Source organism: Micromys minutus (assembly GCF_963924665.1).
Source record: "Micromys minutus genome assembly, chromosome: X".
In the NCBI taxonomy this organism is placed as follows: domain Eukaryota; kingdom Metazoa; phylum Chordata; class Mammalia; order Rodentia; family Muridae; genus Micromys; species Micromys minutus.
Genome location: NC_137970.1, coordinates 82,990,999 through 83,006,921, shown reverse-complemented (window position 1 = coordinate 83,006,921; position 15,923 = coordinate 82,990,999). Strand labels below are relative to the sequence as shown.

General features: G+C 39.1%; 1 protein-coding gene across 2 annotated transcripts in view; it reads left to right on the top strand.

The window, feature by feature from the left end:
- Window positions 1-1,553: 1,553 nt before the first annotated feature.
- The window catches only part of DCX (doublecortin), a gene marked incomplete at both ends in the record, with an annotated part of 66,563 nt that continues 52,193 nt past the window's right edge, over window positions 1,554-15,923 (top strand). The window contains 3 exons of one of the 2 annotated variants that reach the window (XM_080910946.1): window positions 1,554-1,709; window positions 2,042-2,427; window positions 9,917-10,257. In XM_080910946.1, the coding sequence (XP_080767072.1) occupies window positions 1,606-1,709; window positions 2,042-2,427; window positions 9,917-10,257 (831 nt within the window). Of the gene's footprint in view, window positions 1,710-2,041; window positions 2,428-9,916; window positions 10,258-15,923 lie in introns of those variants that run through there. The other variant, XM_080910945.1, reaches the window with a different exon arrangement.

Genomic DNA, 15,923 nt, shown 5'->3' with positions numbered 1-15,923 from the left:
GCAATCTCTCTTTTTTTTTCCTACCCTGCAATTTCCTGTGGGTTATAAACGAAACCTTTCTAGTTGTTAATGCAGGCTGTGAATTGAAGAAGAAAAAAAAGCATGTAATTAATCATAGGAGGTTGGGGGTGCTCGCTAAGCTTCAGTTACGGGGGAGAAGCTGGACAAGGCACTAGGACCTAGAAGGCAACTATCCACCCTGGCAGGAATTTCTTGCTTGGAGCTCAGACAACAAAGGCATAGAGAGATTGGTTTTCTTTCTCGCAGCATCTCCACCCAACCAGCAGAAAACCGGTGAGTGGGGCTTTCGAGTGATTTTCAAGCAGAATGTAACAGATGTCAAACGGGAAAAGCACAAGGCACTCGGCTTTCTTTCTCTGTGTGTCCGCCTCTTTCTTCTCTTTGATTTGCCTTATTCTATAGGATTTTTGTCCTCTAAGATTCTACCTGGGATTTTCCTTTGGAAAAGTGAGTTTGTTGTTTCTTTGTTTTCACTACGATGGTAATTTAGAATAATAGCACTTCTGATTCTAAAGCATAGCTTTATTTGCACAGCCTGCCTGGGGAAAATGCTTGCTACTCATCTGAGGGAGGTGGGGTCTTACTACTGCAGGTTGTCTGACAGAGACAATGCTGAGCTCAGCATAGGTCATAGTGACACTGGAAAAAAGGGGGGAGACTAAGCCTGGCAAATATACTAGCTACCAGTCCCCCTTTATCTCCCGTCTCCTTGCTTCTTTGCAAATCTTGATGTGGCAGTATATAGCAGCCGAGCCCTTTTGCTTTGTGAGTCGTTTTTCCCCATTTGTGAGATGAATGTTAATAGTTTGGTTTCTTGGATGTCACATTATTACCTTTGTAAGCAGTCAGTGCTTTGACTGTATTATTTGGTTGCATATTTTCATTGTTTTGGTCTTTTTTGTTTTTGTTTGTTTTCAGGTGGGGATGGGTTGGGGGGGTTAAAATCCAAGCTTGACAGATGACTTTTTTTTTTTTTTTTTTTTTTTTTTTGCCTCCATCAATGTACCTAAGCAATAGACAAGTTTGAAGTGAATTGCCTGCTTTGAGGACAAAATGTTCCTTCAGTCAGGGGAGAAACCCAGAACAATGAAAGGTGTACTCGCTTGTGAAGGTCCCATATGCTATTCAGGGACCCATTTGGGAATCTTTTCACAATTATACCATTAAGAGGTGTCGCTGCATTGGTCGGGGGAGGGGATGAAACACCTGAAAGGAGAAAAAGGGTTCTGTGGTCAAATGGAATCAAGAGGAAAGCAGAGCTAATAGCTTGCTAAATAACTGGTTTTTCGACAATCCCTTCCCCCCCCCCCTTTAGTCCCCAGATTATTCCTTATGGATGCAATATACCAGCACCAGCTTGATGGGGACAGGGTTTGATGAATAGCACAAAGACACTGGGTATTCCCTGGAGGCTGTCCCTTTAAAAGAGAATCCTAGTTTATTCTGGGGGAGGGGATACACATATTAGAGCAGGATAAAAGGACTTGGAATAAAACTAATATAACCCCCCCCTCCTAGGCATTGTACTGGAGATGCTAACCTTGGCTAGTTCCCTGTTTCTCTTTGAGGGAATTTTGTCAGGCTATGGATTCATTTACAACTGTTAGTCATGTGGCCATGTGTGAAGTAGCAGATGCCAGTTTTAATGTATTTTGCCCGAAGTTACAATTTGATAGGAGCCACTCTCAATAAGCTCCAGGTTTTCAAGCTATTTCAAACCCCCCTCCCAAATTTGGAACAGTGCCAAAAGTGCCACCCTTTCTATCTCTTCCTCTTATCCCCCCTCCCCACCATTCAGTCCTCAGCCTACTGCCCAGCCCCCTCCTTCTTCTCTATTAAGATCAATATTCCTGCAGGTCAGGGACAAGCAGCAGATGGGTCACAGGCTTTTTTCAACCAGTTCTTTTCACAGGCAGCAGATTGCAGCTCTGAATCTGGCTAATATTTTAATTCTTTTTTCCCCCTTACCCTTTCTTATTCTTTGCCTCTCCTTATCCCTGCCCCTTTCTCTACCAATCAGGTTGCTGTGGTTCCACCAAAATATGGAACTTGATTTTGGACATTTTGACGAACGAGACAAAGCATCTAGAAATATGAGAGGGTCACGGATGAATGGCCTTCCAAGTCCCACTCATAGTGCCCACTGTAGTTTCTACAGAACCAGAACCTTGCAGGCATTAAGTAATGAGAAGAAGGCCAAGAAGGTACGTTTCTACCGCAATGGGGACCGTTACTTCAAGGGGATTGTGTACGCTGTTTCTTCTGACCGTTTCCGTAGTTTTGATGCGTTGCTGGCTGACCTAACTCGATCCTTGTCCGACAACATCAACCTGCCTCAGGGAGTGCGCTACATTTACACCATTGATGGATCCAGGAAGATTGGAAGCATGGATGAACTGGAAGAAGGTAACTCAACTAGTGAGAAGTGGGTGGTAAGGAGGGAAAGGACATCCTTGCTTATGGCTGCATTTTTAGTCTTCCTTGAAATAAACTAGGCTATTTGTTTGCCAGAATATCAGGTTGACTGATGCTCAGGTTGCTGATCCCAAAGTCATTCTTAACTGTCATTCTTCATGGAGCTCCATCCCTGCTGAGGTTGGAATGTATATGGGTTTGCTAGCTAAATGTGCTCATCTGCCTGGGTATACAAAGGGAAATCTGAATTGTGGTACTCACTCTAGGTGTTGTTCATAGGTAACTGTGTAGCACGATTAAAGCAATCCATGAAACCATTAGGAGAAGGAAGAATGTACAGTTGGTTTAACAGATAAAATACTGAGGCCACATTTCCTGTGAGCTACTGCAAAATTATTTGGGAATTGCCATTCATTAGAAATACATGCCCCAATGTAGGAATTCCTGGATATGTTCAAAGAGGATTAGACTTTTAGGTAAGTGGTTGCTGCTCAGCTGTTGCTTTGGAGAAGCTCACTTAAGGGCGTGTCCATGAGGCTGAGATCATTGGGAGAGATACGAAAGAAAGCTGTAGGTATGTCTGGTATTTTAATGAACACCATTTCCATTAAAGTAAGAATGAGTCACTCCGCCTAAATCCTTTCAGTTTATCTCTAGACTCTGGAATTGCTACTGAATTCTATGTGTTGCTTGCTGAAAAATATTTAATAACAGAAAAAGCCAAGATCTTCCACAAAACTTGTTCAACTATATGTTTTCTTAATGAATATTTAGAAAATATTGGTAATATTTTATACTGCTATTTAAATTTTCTTGATCAATTTAACTCATATGTACTTTACAGGATAGCCTCAAGGAAAGGGAAATAGCACATTTGGTGACATAGCAGGAGTACCACAAGCCCTTAGGCTTCCTATGTTACTAGACAAAGGAACATGAAGGTTTCCCTTATGAACGGTCTTATTTCCCTCATGTAGTTGTGATTTTCAAAGTACCTGTGTGATGTAATTTGGGCAGGCACCTTATAAGATACAATGTGCACATAGTGGTTCTTTCTGAGTCTCAGGATTCAAGCCTAAGAGTTTTCCACATAGTTGACCTTAAAAATCTATGTGGAGAAGGTCTAGCCAATTTAATCACATACAAAGTTGTTAGGTAAACATTAATTGTAGACTTTCCTGATTATCAAAGGATTAATCATTTTAGTGCATATCTTCAAATAAAAGGAGGCGGGTTGGGGCCAACTCCAAATCTGGATGGCTCAGTTGAGGGAACTGTCCAACAGAGTGATCAATAAGGTACGCATCTTTCTTTCAATTCTACGTCTTAGTTAAAGTTGATGGATTTCTTTGTAATATATTTTACAAACAAAGCACACTGAATCTCCAAGTTTGTTTTAATTTTATCATCTGTGAACATCTGAAGGCCACTGTGTGTGCTAGGTCAGAATTCCGAACTAACAGAAATAGTATTCTGAATAAGAGTGAAACATGTTATATTTAATAACACTGTTTTGCACAGATGTCCACCATTTTGTACACTTGCCCCTATTCATGTCTATGTGTGCATGTATATTCGTGTATTAAGAAAAGGGTGATGATAAGCTATCTTAATTTCATCTGTGTAGGCAATTAGTGTAAATTTTAAACAGACCACAGCTTTGTTCTCACATGTGCTCTCATGGTTCCTGCTAAATTGAACCTACCTACCTTTTCTTGGTGCAGTGGTATTCCATGATGTGTTTCCAAACATTAGAGAATCTGAATAGGGATAGATTAAATTTATTCCTCTTGTCTTTGGCAAGCCCAAGTTTTGGTGGATGTCAATGTGTTTTCAGTCATATGTTGAGGAAATCCAGAGGTATTTTTGAGAAAGTGTTGATAATGTGATAATTTTTCCCACTGACATAGAGCTAAGTGAGAAAAGGCACCGGGCTGAGGAATACAAGGGAAGGATTTTTGTCTCTCATTTCACTAGTTAGAGATATTTATCTAGGAAAGGGGGTCAGAAACTTCTTTACTCTGTTTACTTCTAGGATCATGTGAACAGAAAATAAAAACATTATTAATGCACACTGTTTCCTGTTAAACTTCAAATTGAGAATGTTAGGAAGGATTCCTAGTGGAGAATCAGATTTCAGGATTACAGGAGCAGATTACAGTCGAAATATTGGAAATGAGAATTGCTTCAAATTCACATTTGTTAGCTTCTAACCTATAGAAACTTGAGAAAATCAGCAGAAACCCAAAACTTCAGTTTTTTTTTTTTTTAAAATCCATCAAACAAAAGCAATTGCTTTGAGAATCAATTAAGGAATAACAAATGTTTTTTAAAACACATCCTAGGTCAACTGAGACAGGACCTCCAAGCTTAGGACTTCTCAATTCATTTTTAGAGTCTTTATTGAGTATTATGAGCATTGGATGAGGTGATTTTGATGAGTCCTTTCCATTAACAACAACGATGCAAAAAGTAGAAATCATCTTTTCTGTTCCCCTTTGTTTGTAGATCTCACAGGAATGTATCATGTAACATACTTTGTTTCTAAACAATCAGAACATTAAATATTGAACCTAAAATTAGATCATATAAAAAGCAGCTGCTAATCACACTGACCTCCTGGCACTGCTGCCACTCCTTTTGTCTGGTGACTCTGGTGAACTGTCTGTTACTAGATGGGGAAAGCATCAAGGGAAACATTTTGAGTCTGAACCTCATTTTTCATGTCAACCTTTCCACAGCTTCTTGCATACACTAAGGGTCTTGGAAAAGCCACAGAGGATGTGGTCCTCATTAACTCTATCCCCAGCTGCCTCATGAGGAGATCTATGGGTGGTATTTCCTTTTGTCTTGCCTTTTCTTTATCTTTCATTAGAGAATTGTTCTCTATTTTCCTCATAGCTTAGTGTTTCCTCACCTTCATGTTTATTATACACATTCATCAATTTAAAAGGTATATTTGTGACTAACCAGTTTATTTGTATTAAGACAAGTTTTAGCACTGTTCATTATGTAGAACATTAGAAGAATACTTAAAAGTTGGACAATCCTGGATAATTGAACTGTATAGGGAGACACTGTATTATCTAGTTCCTTTACCACACATTACTTGTTCCAATGAGATAAAACCATCTTTAAACTGACTTAGTCTCTAATCACTACAGCAAGGTCATCCCCCAAAGCAGTGGTATTATGATATTCTGAAGTAATTGATGTATCAATGGGCATGGTAATACAAATGCCATCATTTACTATTTTAATGTAATAATGCAATAAAGAAATCATTTAATATTTTCTCTTTTTAGTTAGGGATCTCCAGAAAAGAAGAGAAAGCCCACGGAAAAACATGTTTACATTAAGAGATGATACATGTATATGATTCTTTGGGAAATGGAACCTTCTTAAAGCTGAAGAGGAGTACCCATTGGATCATTTCAATCTAACATTTGATCCCTTTTTATGCTTTTGGCTGTGTTTCCAGCATTTCCCTCCCTTACCCCTCATTCCAAAGCAGGTTTATTCCAGCAAGTTGTCACCTTGCTTGCCTGAGAAACAGATTTCTTTCTCTATTCCCAGAGGGTGGAAAATAACCCCTGAAGCTTGTGGCAGGGTGGAGACTCAGCTGTGGAAAGGCTTAATATGCCTCACCCAGTCAAGTGCTTCGTAACTGGTTGCTTAGGACAAGCTAGGCCCTGCAAATAGACATGGGAAATATTTGCAAGGTCAGAACAAGGAAACCTTATATATAACAAAGCAACACACCTAGGTCTTTCCAAGAATAGAAGTAGAAGGCTCTTGGTGGTGAGTATCTAGTTCTCAGCAATTGATTACCACAATATTTCTTCAAGCCTATTTGAGATTGAAAAGAGAAGGAAATTCATTTTTACATGACTTTAGGTCCATAAAAAATCCAGCTACTATCTAGTGAAATGCCTTCAGTCCATAGATAAAGAAGTCAAGACTTATGGAGATTAAGTGACATGTCTGAGGCCATATGGCTCCTAAGTGCCTGGTTGGGATTTGATCCATCTTCTTCATCCTCCTGAGTGCTGTGATGTAGAAACATGGACCACCATGCTATGCTACAAGGCAAAACTGTTCCTGTTGTGATTTTTGTTTCCTCTAGCCCGGGCCATTGACAGCTATGTAGCTATGTATGTGAGAGTAACCTTGAACTCCTGCTCCTCTTGCCTCTTTCTTGCAAGTGCTGGGATTATAGATGTGCATAACCATGTCCGGCTAAGTCATTGTTCTTCATCATCATAAATGGCTTGTCCTAAGTGGGCATCAAAAGTTGCAGTAGGCAACAATGGCTTTGCTGGATGTGAGCTATAGGCTCCTCAAGTTTGTTATTTGCAGCACACAGGGACTTATTTTCTAGCAGCATGAAATTATCTATCCACCTATCTCTTTATCTCTCTATACCTATTTCTCTACCCACCCATCTCTATCTATCTATCTATCTATCTATCTATCTATCTATCTATCTATCTATCTATCTATCTATCTATCTAACTAATCTATCTATCATCTATTCTCTCTGCTCTTTGTCCCTTTGTCTCCCTAGGTAGGCTTTGTTGGTTGGAAACTCACTATGTAAAGCAGGCTGCCTCAAGCTCACAGAGATCTTCTTGCTCCTGTTTCCTGAGTACGGAGATTTCAAGGCATGTGCCACCATGCCCAGCCTACAACAGGCAATCGTATCTTTGAAGCACCGGAACAAGAACTGACAGCAATTCTCACATTATGCAGTCAGTGCAGCGCACGTCATGGGCAGCTAATCTTGATGCTTTGTTGGCTTTCCTTTAGACTTGCTCCCTCCTCATGTTCTATCTGCTCTCTCAGCTTTTACTTCTTCCTCTTTATCTTTCTGGTTCCCTCCTAGTTATTTGTTTCCCCAGACTAGAGGCTTGATGATAATAATGAGAACGTATGATGTGTTTACTATGCTCCAGTGTTTGGGCTCAGGACTTTTTATCCACTACTGGACCTGTGCCCCATAGCAACCCTATTAAGTAGAGCTTTTATAAGCACCCCCCTCCTCTACACACACTTCAAAAATAAGAAACTGTTGCCAAGGGAGTCAGGTAATTTGCCAAAGGTCACACAACTAGAAAGTGTCAGGAATCACAATCTGACTGACATCACACCAGCTGTTATTTTTCCACTGCTATGCATTCAGGCCAAAAGTAGAGTGGAGCGATGAAAATGTACCCTCAGAAGGTGCTCAACATAGATTTGGCTGAGTGCTGAGCCCTGTGGAAAGTTCTCGGGTGCCATATGATACTCTAATTATTTGCCATCATGTTCAGTTTCACAGGGCTAGTTAATCATACTTATAGTTCAGAGGCTTAGGGGTTTAAGAGGGGGCAACACACACAAAACCCAAGTCCAGATCCCTAATGAGGGCCACACAGCTGACACTTCAGAAGAACCCATGGGCGAGTGAAATCATTAATACAAAGCCCTGGATGCTTCCACTCCACCATTTGTCTGACAGAGTTTATAAGTGTATGGAAAGTTATGGGAAGCAATTGACAAAGTAGAGGCAAGGGATCATTTTGTGTGTGTGTGTGTGTGTGTGTGTGTGTGTGTGTGTGTGTTGGGGGTGTTGTCTATGAATATATAGAGGAACTGAAAGGGTCCCTTTGTTCTTTGTCACTTTTCAGACCCTAGTCTTTAAACATTGATGTTGTGTTGAATTTTGTATGCCACGAAACCAACCAAATTTGGGTCTCTTTTAGCTTGTGTCTTCAGCACCTGAGCACATATGCATCAAACAGGGCCAGTGCCTATGAATGCCTATAATGCATGTCTTGGCTCCCCTACTGTAACATACCATTAGTGAGACTAAGCAGTCTTGTGTCCTACCCTCCCTCCTACATGCACATACTTGTCCTTCAACAAAACCCTAGAGACTGCCACTGAATCTTAGCACTAACCGAGAAATTATTAATTCAAAATACTTAAAAGATTGATGCCACCAATATTTGCAAAGAGAATGAATTGTCAGTCTGGTGTTTCTGAATGCCCCTATGTAGTTTATGTAGTTTTCCTGCTGAGACCAAAGAGCCATCAGACTTTAATTGTGTTGATTTTTTTTTTTTTGCACTGACTAGGGATTATCTATTTGTCTATGTATTTAGTTTTATTGCTGGTGACTTAAAGTCCGATCAAATAACTCTTTCTGCAGTTCAACCTCTGGATGAACTTCCATATACCTTGAGGCTAATGTGCTTTACTCAGCAAATTCAGCTCCTTTACCCCCTCAATATACTTCTCTCTCAGGCTGAGCCTAACTTGCTTCCAATTTTCTTTAGTTCTTAGTTCCGGGCACCTAATGCCCTCCTCTTGCTTCTGGCAAATGCATTTCTTCCACTCTATTAGTCATTTTTCCCCAGCCCATAGTAAATCTAAAACTTATACTGGACCTTTTCAACTCAATCAGGATGCACAATGCAGTCTTCCACTCATTACGTGGGGCAGCCAAAAGCAACTGATAGAGATGGCACCAAACACACAGATGTAGTGTGTAATACTTAGGAGGATGGAGAAACATGTGAAAGGGGTAGCAGAAATAGAAGAACTTATTTTCCAAAGAAGATCTAGACTTGCAAACATTAGGAATGCTCTGTGTGTAGAGAGGAGGGGTTGTTACTTAGATACTTCCTTCATTTAGAGTATGATAAGCAGAAAATAATACAGTTATACACACATTTAGGCATTCAACGAATTTGTGTGTGCACACCTATGCATGCATACATATGCTTGCATGTGTGCACACATCTGCATGCACGCACACACACACACACACACACACACACACACACACACACACACACACACACGAGAGAGAGAGAGAGAGAGAGAGAGAGAGAGAGAGAGAGAGAGAGAGAGAGAGAGAGACCTTTCCCATTTCAATAATTTCACTATTTAACCCAACAGGATGATTTGTTGGCTTTTGACCAAATGTCTACTGAATGTCTTGTATGTGATGGTTTTGTTTTGTTTTTGGTTCACTTTAATTTGAAATAAAAACAAATCAACATTGAAAGTTTTCCTTCGGTCATATTCTAGCAAAAGTAGCACATGTTTATATCAGGAACTAGATACAAGTTGAATATACTTAGTGGTTCATGAAAGTTAATGAACATCATAGAAACTGTAAAGCATTTATTGTGGTAACTCTAGTTACTAAATCATACATAGAGGTGTGTGCTTTTTTTTAAAATAACCCTTAGCTTTACAAGGTTCTTCAACCAGCTATGCCATTGCACTAAGGGTTATTTAGCTGATTACTTTGTGTAAGTCATCAGAGGACCCATCTAGGAACTGGAGGTAAGAAGGTTTGTTATTATGTCAGCATCTTGCCCACAGCCTTATTTCAGTATGAGTATACTACTTACTGTAGCATATACTTGATTTCCATCTGCATATTTACTACAGAACTTAACACCTAACCATTTATTTCTTCCCCTAGGGGAAAGCTATGTCTGTTCTTCAGACAACTTCTTTAAAAAGGTTGAGTACACCAAGAATGTGAATCCCAACTGGTCTGTCAACGTAAAGACATCTGCCAACATGAAAGCTCCCCAGTCCTTGGCTAGCAGCAACAGTGCTCAAGCCAGAGAGAACAAGGACTTTGTGCGGCCCAAACTTGTGACCATCATTCGCAGTGGGGTGAAGCCTCGGAAGGCTGTCCGTGTGCTTCTCAACAAGAAAACGGCCCACTCTTTCGAGCAGGTCCTCACTGACATCACAGAAGCGATCAAACTGGAAACCGGAGTCGTCAAAAAACTCTACACCCTTGATGGAAAGCAGGTCAGTGACTGTGTAAAGTACTTTTCTCATTTTCCCAACCGATGAGTCATCTTATACTTAAACTATCACACTCTCCCTCCATATCCCTTCATTCTTAACTGACATTCTTTATCTCATTTGGGGAAAAAAGATCTTCTCAAGACAAAGGAATGAACCAGAAATTGGTTGCTTTGAAATTCATTCTACTTTTGGCTTACCAAGCATAGTAGTCAGTTAGCCCTCAAGTTTTTATTGGCTAAGAAAACACATGACTTCGAAACTAGGTTTTACAAATTGATATACATTTATATAAGGCATGATGCAGCCTTGATTATTCAATGCATATGACTAAGGATATGGCTTGTCCCACTCATTTTTAAAAGATATTCCCATGTTGGTGTTCTGCATCCATTTGGATGAATAGAAGCTGAAGTGACCTTCATATTACATGAAAGGAGACAGTCAAGGGAAAAGTGCTGAAGTTCTGGTGCATTGTCTTTGCCTTACACTAAGGCAAAGTGTTATTTCCATTTTCCATGTGACATAGCTCTTTTAACTTGGTTCCATGGATGGTTTGTGTGAGAAAAGAACTATTTTGGGATTCTAAAATAAGCCCAAGAAAGATGCTACCATCTGTTCCCCTCCAAATCAGGTTCCTCATGTCATTAATTACACTACTGAAGTGCCACCTATATTAGTATCTGAGAAGAATGCAGCCAGGCATCTCCAGAAGACAGATGCACCATTCTCTTGAGCATAGAGATCTGAAAATACATAACAAAAATTCTCCAAGGGAATTGGAACACTGGCTGGTTCTATTGGCTCAAAAGATCATTTGGTCTTGCAATTAGAAGACAAGTGTGGATTATTATCAGTCCATAATCTTACCTTTTTAAATGTCTCTGATAACTGAACAATTATAGTTTTTAAACTGTTTATTTCTCTACATCAAAATGACTAATGGGTGTTTAAGTGTAGAGGTATGTCCTTCCCCATAATTACTGATATGTATTGCATACTGCAGTATTTCAAGTTTCAGGAAAAGTCACATGGTATGCACTTGGCAATTTTGGTAAATTTGTGTCTTTCTACTTCTCATCCTTCTGTGCAACAAGATGCCTAAAAGCATGGATTGTAGCCCAGATTCACTGAGAGAATCTATCTCAAGGAAATAGGCAGAGAGTTGTAGAGCAGAATACCTATTTTCTTCCATCCTCCACACAAGCATGGACACCGAAACCCCACACATCACATACACATAGCATAGACATTCAAATGCACACATATCACAAGTATTTACATAAAGCATACCACAAAAGCGCCCCCTCATACACGCACAATTCACACACACACACACACACACACACACACACACATACACACATTACAAGCATTCACACATCACACACACATACATTAACTCACACTATTAAAAAACAAAGTTCAATGCTCCATCTTTGCAATTAGTTCATCACTAAATCAATTTATTGGTCTATCTCTTATTAAGTATTAGTAATCTTCCTGTACTTTGCCTCTGCTATTCTTAGTATGGGTTTTTAGTGTTGCATGAAGATTGATCATTCCTTGGTATTTTTGACTATTCCTAATAATGTGTAAAAGGTAACGTACAACTCTTAAGTAAGTGACTATCTGTCCAACGATGAGTGAGTTTCCACCTGTGCAGGCCATGAGTAATGGAAATCTTTCTCCAGTGTCTTCAAGCAGCAGTTAAAATTTCTTTAGGGAAGATGCTATGAAATACCAGGATGTGTTACTGCTATGTACAGATGAATGGGCCCATGCTATATGGACAGTATAGAGACAGGAACTGGTTAACTCAAAAAGATTTGAATTGGTACTCTAATCTCCCATAGTGACAAATCACTTCCATCAGCTGAAAAGAAGCTTAGACAGGATTTCCAAGTCTCAGATTCTAGCTTTTTATCCACTATATAGCATAGGGCCAATCATGTTACTTTTCTGAGCTTCAGGATTTGTTCTTTGTTTGGTTGATTTGGTTTTTCGAGACAGGGTCTCTCTGTGTAGTCCTGGAGCTTGAGCTGGCATTGAACTCTCAGAGATCCTCCTGCTTTTGCTTCCTGAGTGCTAGGATCAGCAGAGCGTGCCACCATTTTTGCAGGGCCACCTTAGTGGGTCTGCTATTTTGTAAGAGTGTCTCTAAATGGTACGTGCACTGCTCTGATATTAAGACCCTTTTTGCTGTCTGGTGTGACATGATAAAAGGTGATTTTCAAACTTGCATTATTTATTTGTCTTTCCTTTCTTCCCAGTGTGGGTGATGTAAAGAGCAGAAAGATTCACAGATAAAAGTAAGAGAACAGAGAGAGTGTTAGAACCATGGCAGCACCACTGCACCACGGTGCTGAACAAGGATGATTGATATATGCGGGTGTTTAGCATCCTGGACAGCAATATGTGTTTTATTTTTAAAAATGTATTGGCATTATTATTTGTTGTACAAGAAATGTGTTTCATAATAACATATTTGTACCTGTATGTCTTTGCAGTGTCATCCCCACCTTGACCCCCATTAACTTCCTCTCTTCTTCACTGTCTCTCTCTGTCTCTCTGTTTCTGTCTCTGTCTCTGTCTCTGTCTCTCTCTCTCTCTCTCTCTCTCTAATTCTCTCTCCCCCTTTTTTTCTTTTTTATAAAGTCAAGTGCCTGATCATGTACTTAAACCATGAACCCTCAGATTTAAAGTCTGGTGCTTTACAATCTCCTTTTCATGAATATCTGATTTTTCCAGTACCACTTATGGAAATGAAAAAGCAGATATTCTTCATTGAGGAGATTAGCTTACACTTTTCATTGTATTTTAATCTGGTTTTGGTATAAAGGTAATACTGGCTTTCTAAAAATATCTGTGCCATTCCTGCCTTTTCTAATATATACAATGGTTTCTGAAACCTTGATCTTTTTTAAAAGTCTAGTACACTATGGTCTGGGTCTGGACTTATTTATTTATTTATTTATTTATTTATTTTTAATATTGGAGATTTTATTGTATTGCTGTTTCAATCTTGTTGCTCATTATATATTTATTTCAACTGTTTATTTTATCTTGGTATAATTTTGGTATATTATATGCAAGAGGAAAATACTTTATTCTTTTAAAAAAGGTATGACCTAATGATTTTCTCAGTTTCATTATTATGTGTTGTGAGTTCTCCACTTTTGTTGTGATTTTATTAATTTGGTTCTTTCCTGTTTTTTGTTACCTTGCTTAAGGGTTTGTCCATTATTTTGTTCTGCTGAGTTTTAGTGTTTATATATTTAGATTTCAATGATTTCTGTCCTGATACTATTTCCCCTTTGATTGATGCAATGCCAACTAATTAGAAATCCCAATAAAACCATCAAATGTTTCGTCATGTAACACAAAATGATGACATTTTTCCATAAAGATAATTCAAGGAAAGGAAGTTATGTGAAGGTAAGAATTGTTGAGGCAGCCATTCTTAGACTTCTACTTATCATAGGCAAAGGAGAAAGAAGATTCCAGTGATTCTAAGGTTTATGCCTAAGATGTTGGGGTCATTCAAAAAGGGTAAATGGATCCATGGCAATAAATTGGATTCTAGATATACTGAGTTCTGAGGCCTTGATTCATCTAAATAAAGACTCTAGAAGCAAAACATATAGGTCTGGATTTCAGGAGAGGGGGTCTAGGCTGGAGATACAAATTTAAAACTAGCCTGATAAAAGTTAGTAACTAAAATCAGGCAAGTAGTTGAGTTCAATCAAGAATATATATGAGAAGTTGCACCCACTCCAAAGACCCTGTGCTGAATTTGCATGAAAGGAATGGATGAAAGACTTATTCTATTGCAGAGGACCACCAGAAATGACATGAAGATGTATCCAGAGAGGCTAAGAAGATAGATTTTAAGCCAAGATTGGTTGTAAGTGTAAGAAACCCGGTTTCCTAGAAACACTTTATACTCCAGAATCATCAAAACGTGCCTGTCCATTCTTCTATAGCTCTTTTCTCTTGTTCTGGTATATGGAGTTGGTTGCTGAAATATATACCTCATGTCATATATTTACTTTAGCAAGCCAAGCTAGCCTTTAGTCCAGCATTGTTCTCAGTCTATATTATCAATTAATGCCCTAACTCTGGATGGCTCAGACTCTTCCTTGTTCTGATTTTCTCAGGACCTTGATTTCACCATAGAGATTTAGTTAGTAAGCCTCTAACAATTCAACGTTCAACACAAGATCAGCACTAATCAATTTAGAGCACAATTCCTAAATTACATTATAAGCAACATTAGTTGAAGATAATGTTCTATAGTCAAATAAATGGGGTGGCATTGCATAGTACATTATTTCGTTGAATGCTCAAAAAGGACATCTTCAAAAAAACCTGCTTGATTTGGGTTAAGACATTATTCCTCAAACTATTTTGAACAATAATGCTTTTTAAATGGGCGACCATATGGTAGAATGCACATAAGCAAACAATGGCCTCTACTTATGTATTCATTTGCATTTTAATTAGAGCATCTTGAAAAAGAATAACCTTAAAAGTTCAGGGAAATAATTACATAGAAAACAGGCACCACTGCATTTTGACAGGCTTTAACTATCTGGAACAAGAAGGCTTTCTTAGATAGTACATTGCTAATCACAAGAGGTACTACCTACCCTCCCATACATTGCCAAACACAAGAAGTACTACCTACCCTCCCATAGGCCAGACGTGGCCTGAGAGCACTCATCTCTGACACAGCCTCTAGAATCATAGAGACTGAACAAAGGAGACTGGTTTTCTAGATGATATACTTACAGTTCTCCAATATCAAAGATATTAGGAAACTCCATTGGTCATGAACCTCAAAGTCTGGCTTCCCTAAGCACAGTGTTAAAGATATAGCAACCACAATTGCTAGGCTTTGTACTTCCATATTAGATTTTGTGCTGTACAGAACAGCACCTCTTTCATGCTGCAGAGTCTGTGGGAAGTCAAATAGGCTTGCTAGTCAGTATTAACTTCCATAGGTGACACTACTTAACTAGACCTCATAGTTTGTATTGCCTCAAGTCCAAATTTCTCCAGGTGGCAACAGTTTGTCAAACCACAGAAGTCTGAACCATCTACTCAGCAAGATAACAGGTTTTCATACAAGGTTCGGGAACAGAGACTAGCACCTTCTGAAGTCAATGAATGTCTACATGCACACATGTATGCCCTGTTTCCTTTTCGTATTGACTGCCTCATCTAATGAACTCAAATATGAACATTTGTATGTCTGGACAGTTCTGGCCTTATTCACCTAAGACATTAGAGCCTTACTGAAAAGCTAAAATAGTTGCCTCCACATCTTGATGGGTGAACTTCCTCTCACTTTTCCTAAAGAGGGTGCACCCTTGCTTTGCATCCTCTTTCGAGTGTTTGGCTTGTTGGCTGCTGGGATCTCAGGTTTGTCTTTTCCCAAATGTTCATGAATGAGAGAAGTGTGAGTGGGCAAGATATCCTTCAAATACTAGATCCTCTAAAATCTTTGATATACTTTGAAATGCATTGTGGCCTTTCTTGGTCTTAAGCAGTATTGTCTCTGTGAATTCTCTCCTTCATCATAAAACTTACCATTGTGTTTACTATAAAGGGGAATATATTAATATGCATTTGAACACATTTTTTTACAACTTTATTTTAAAAAA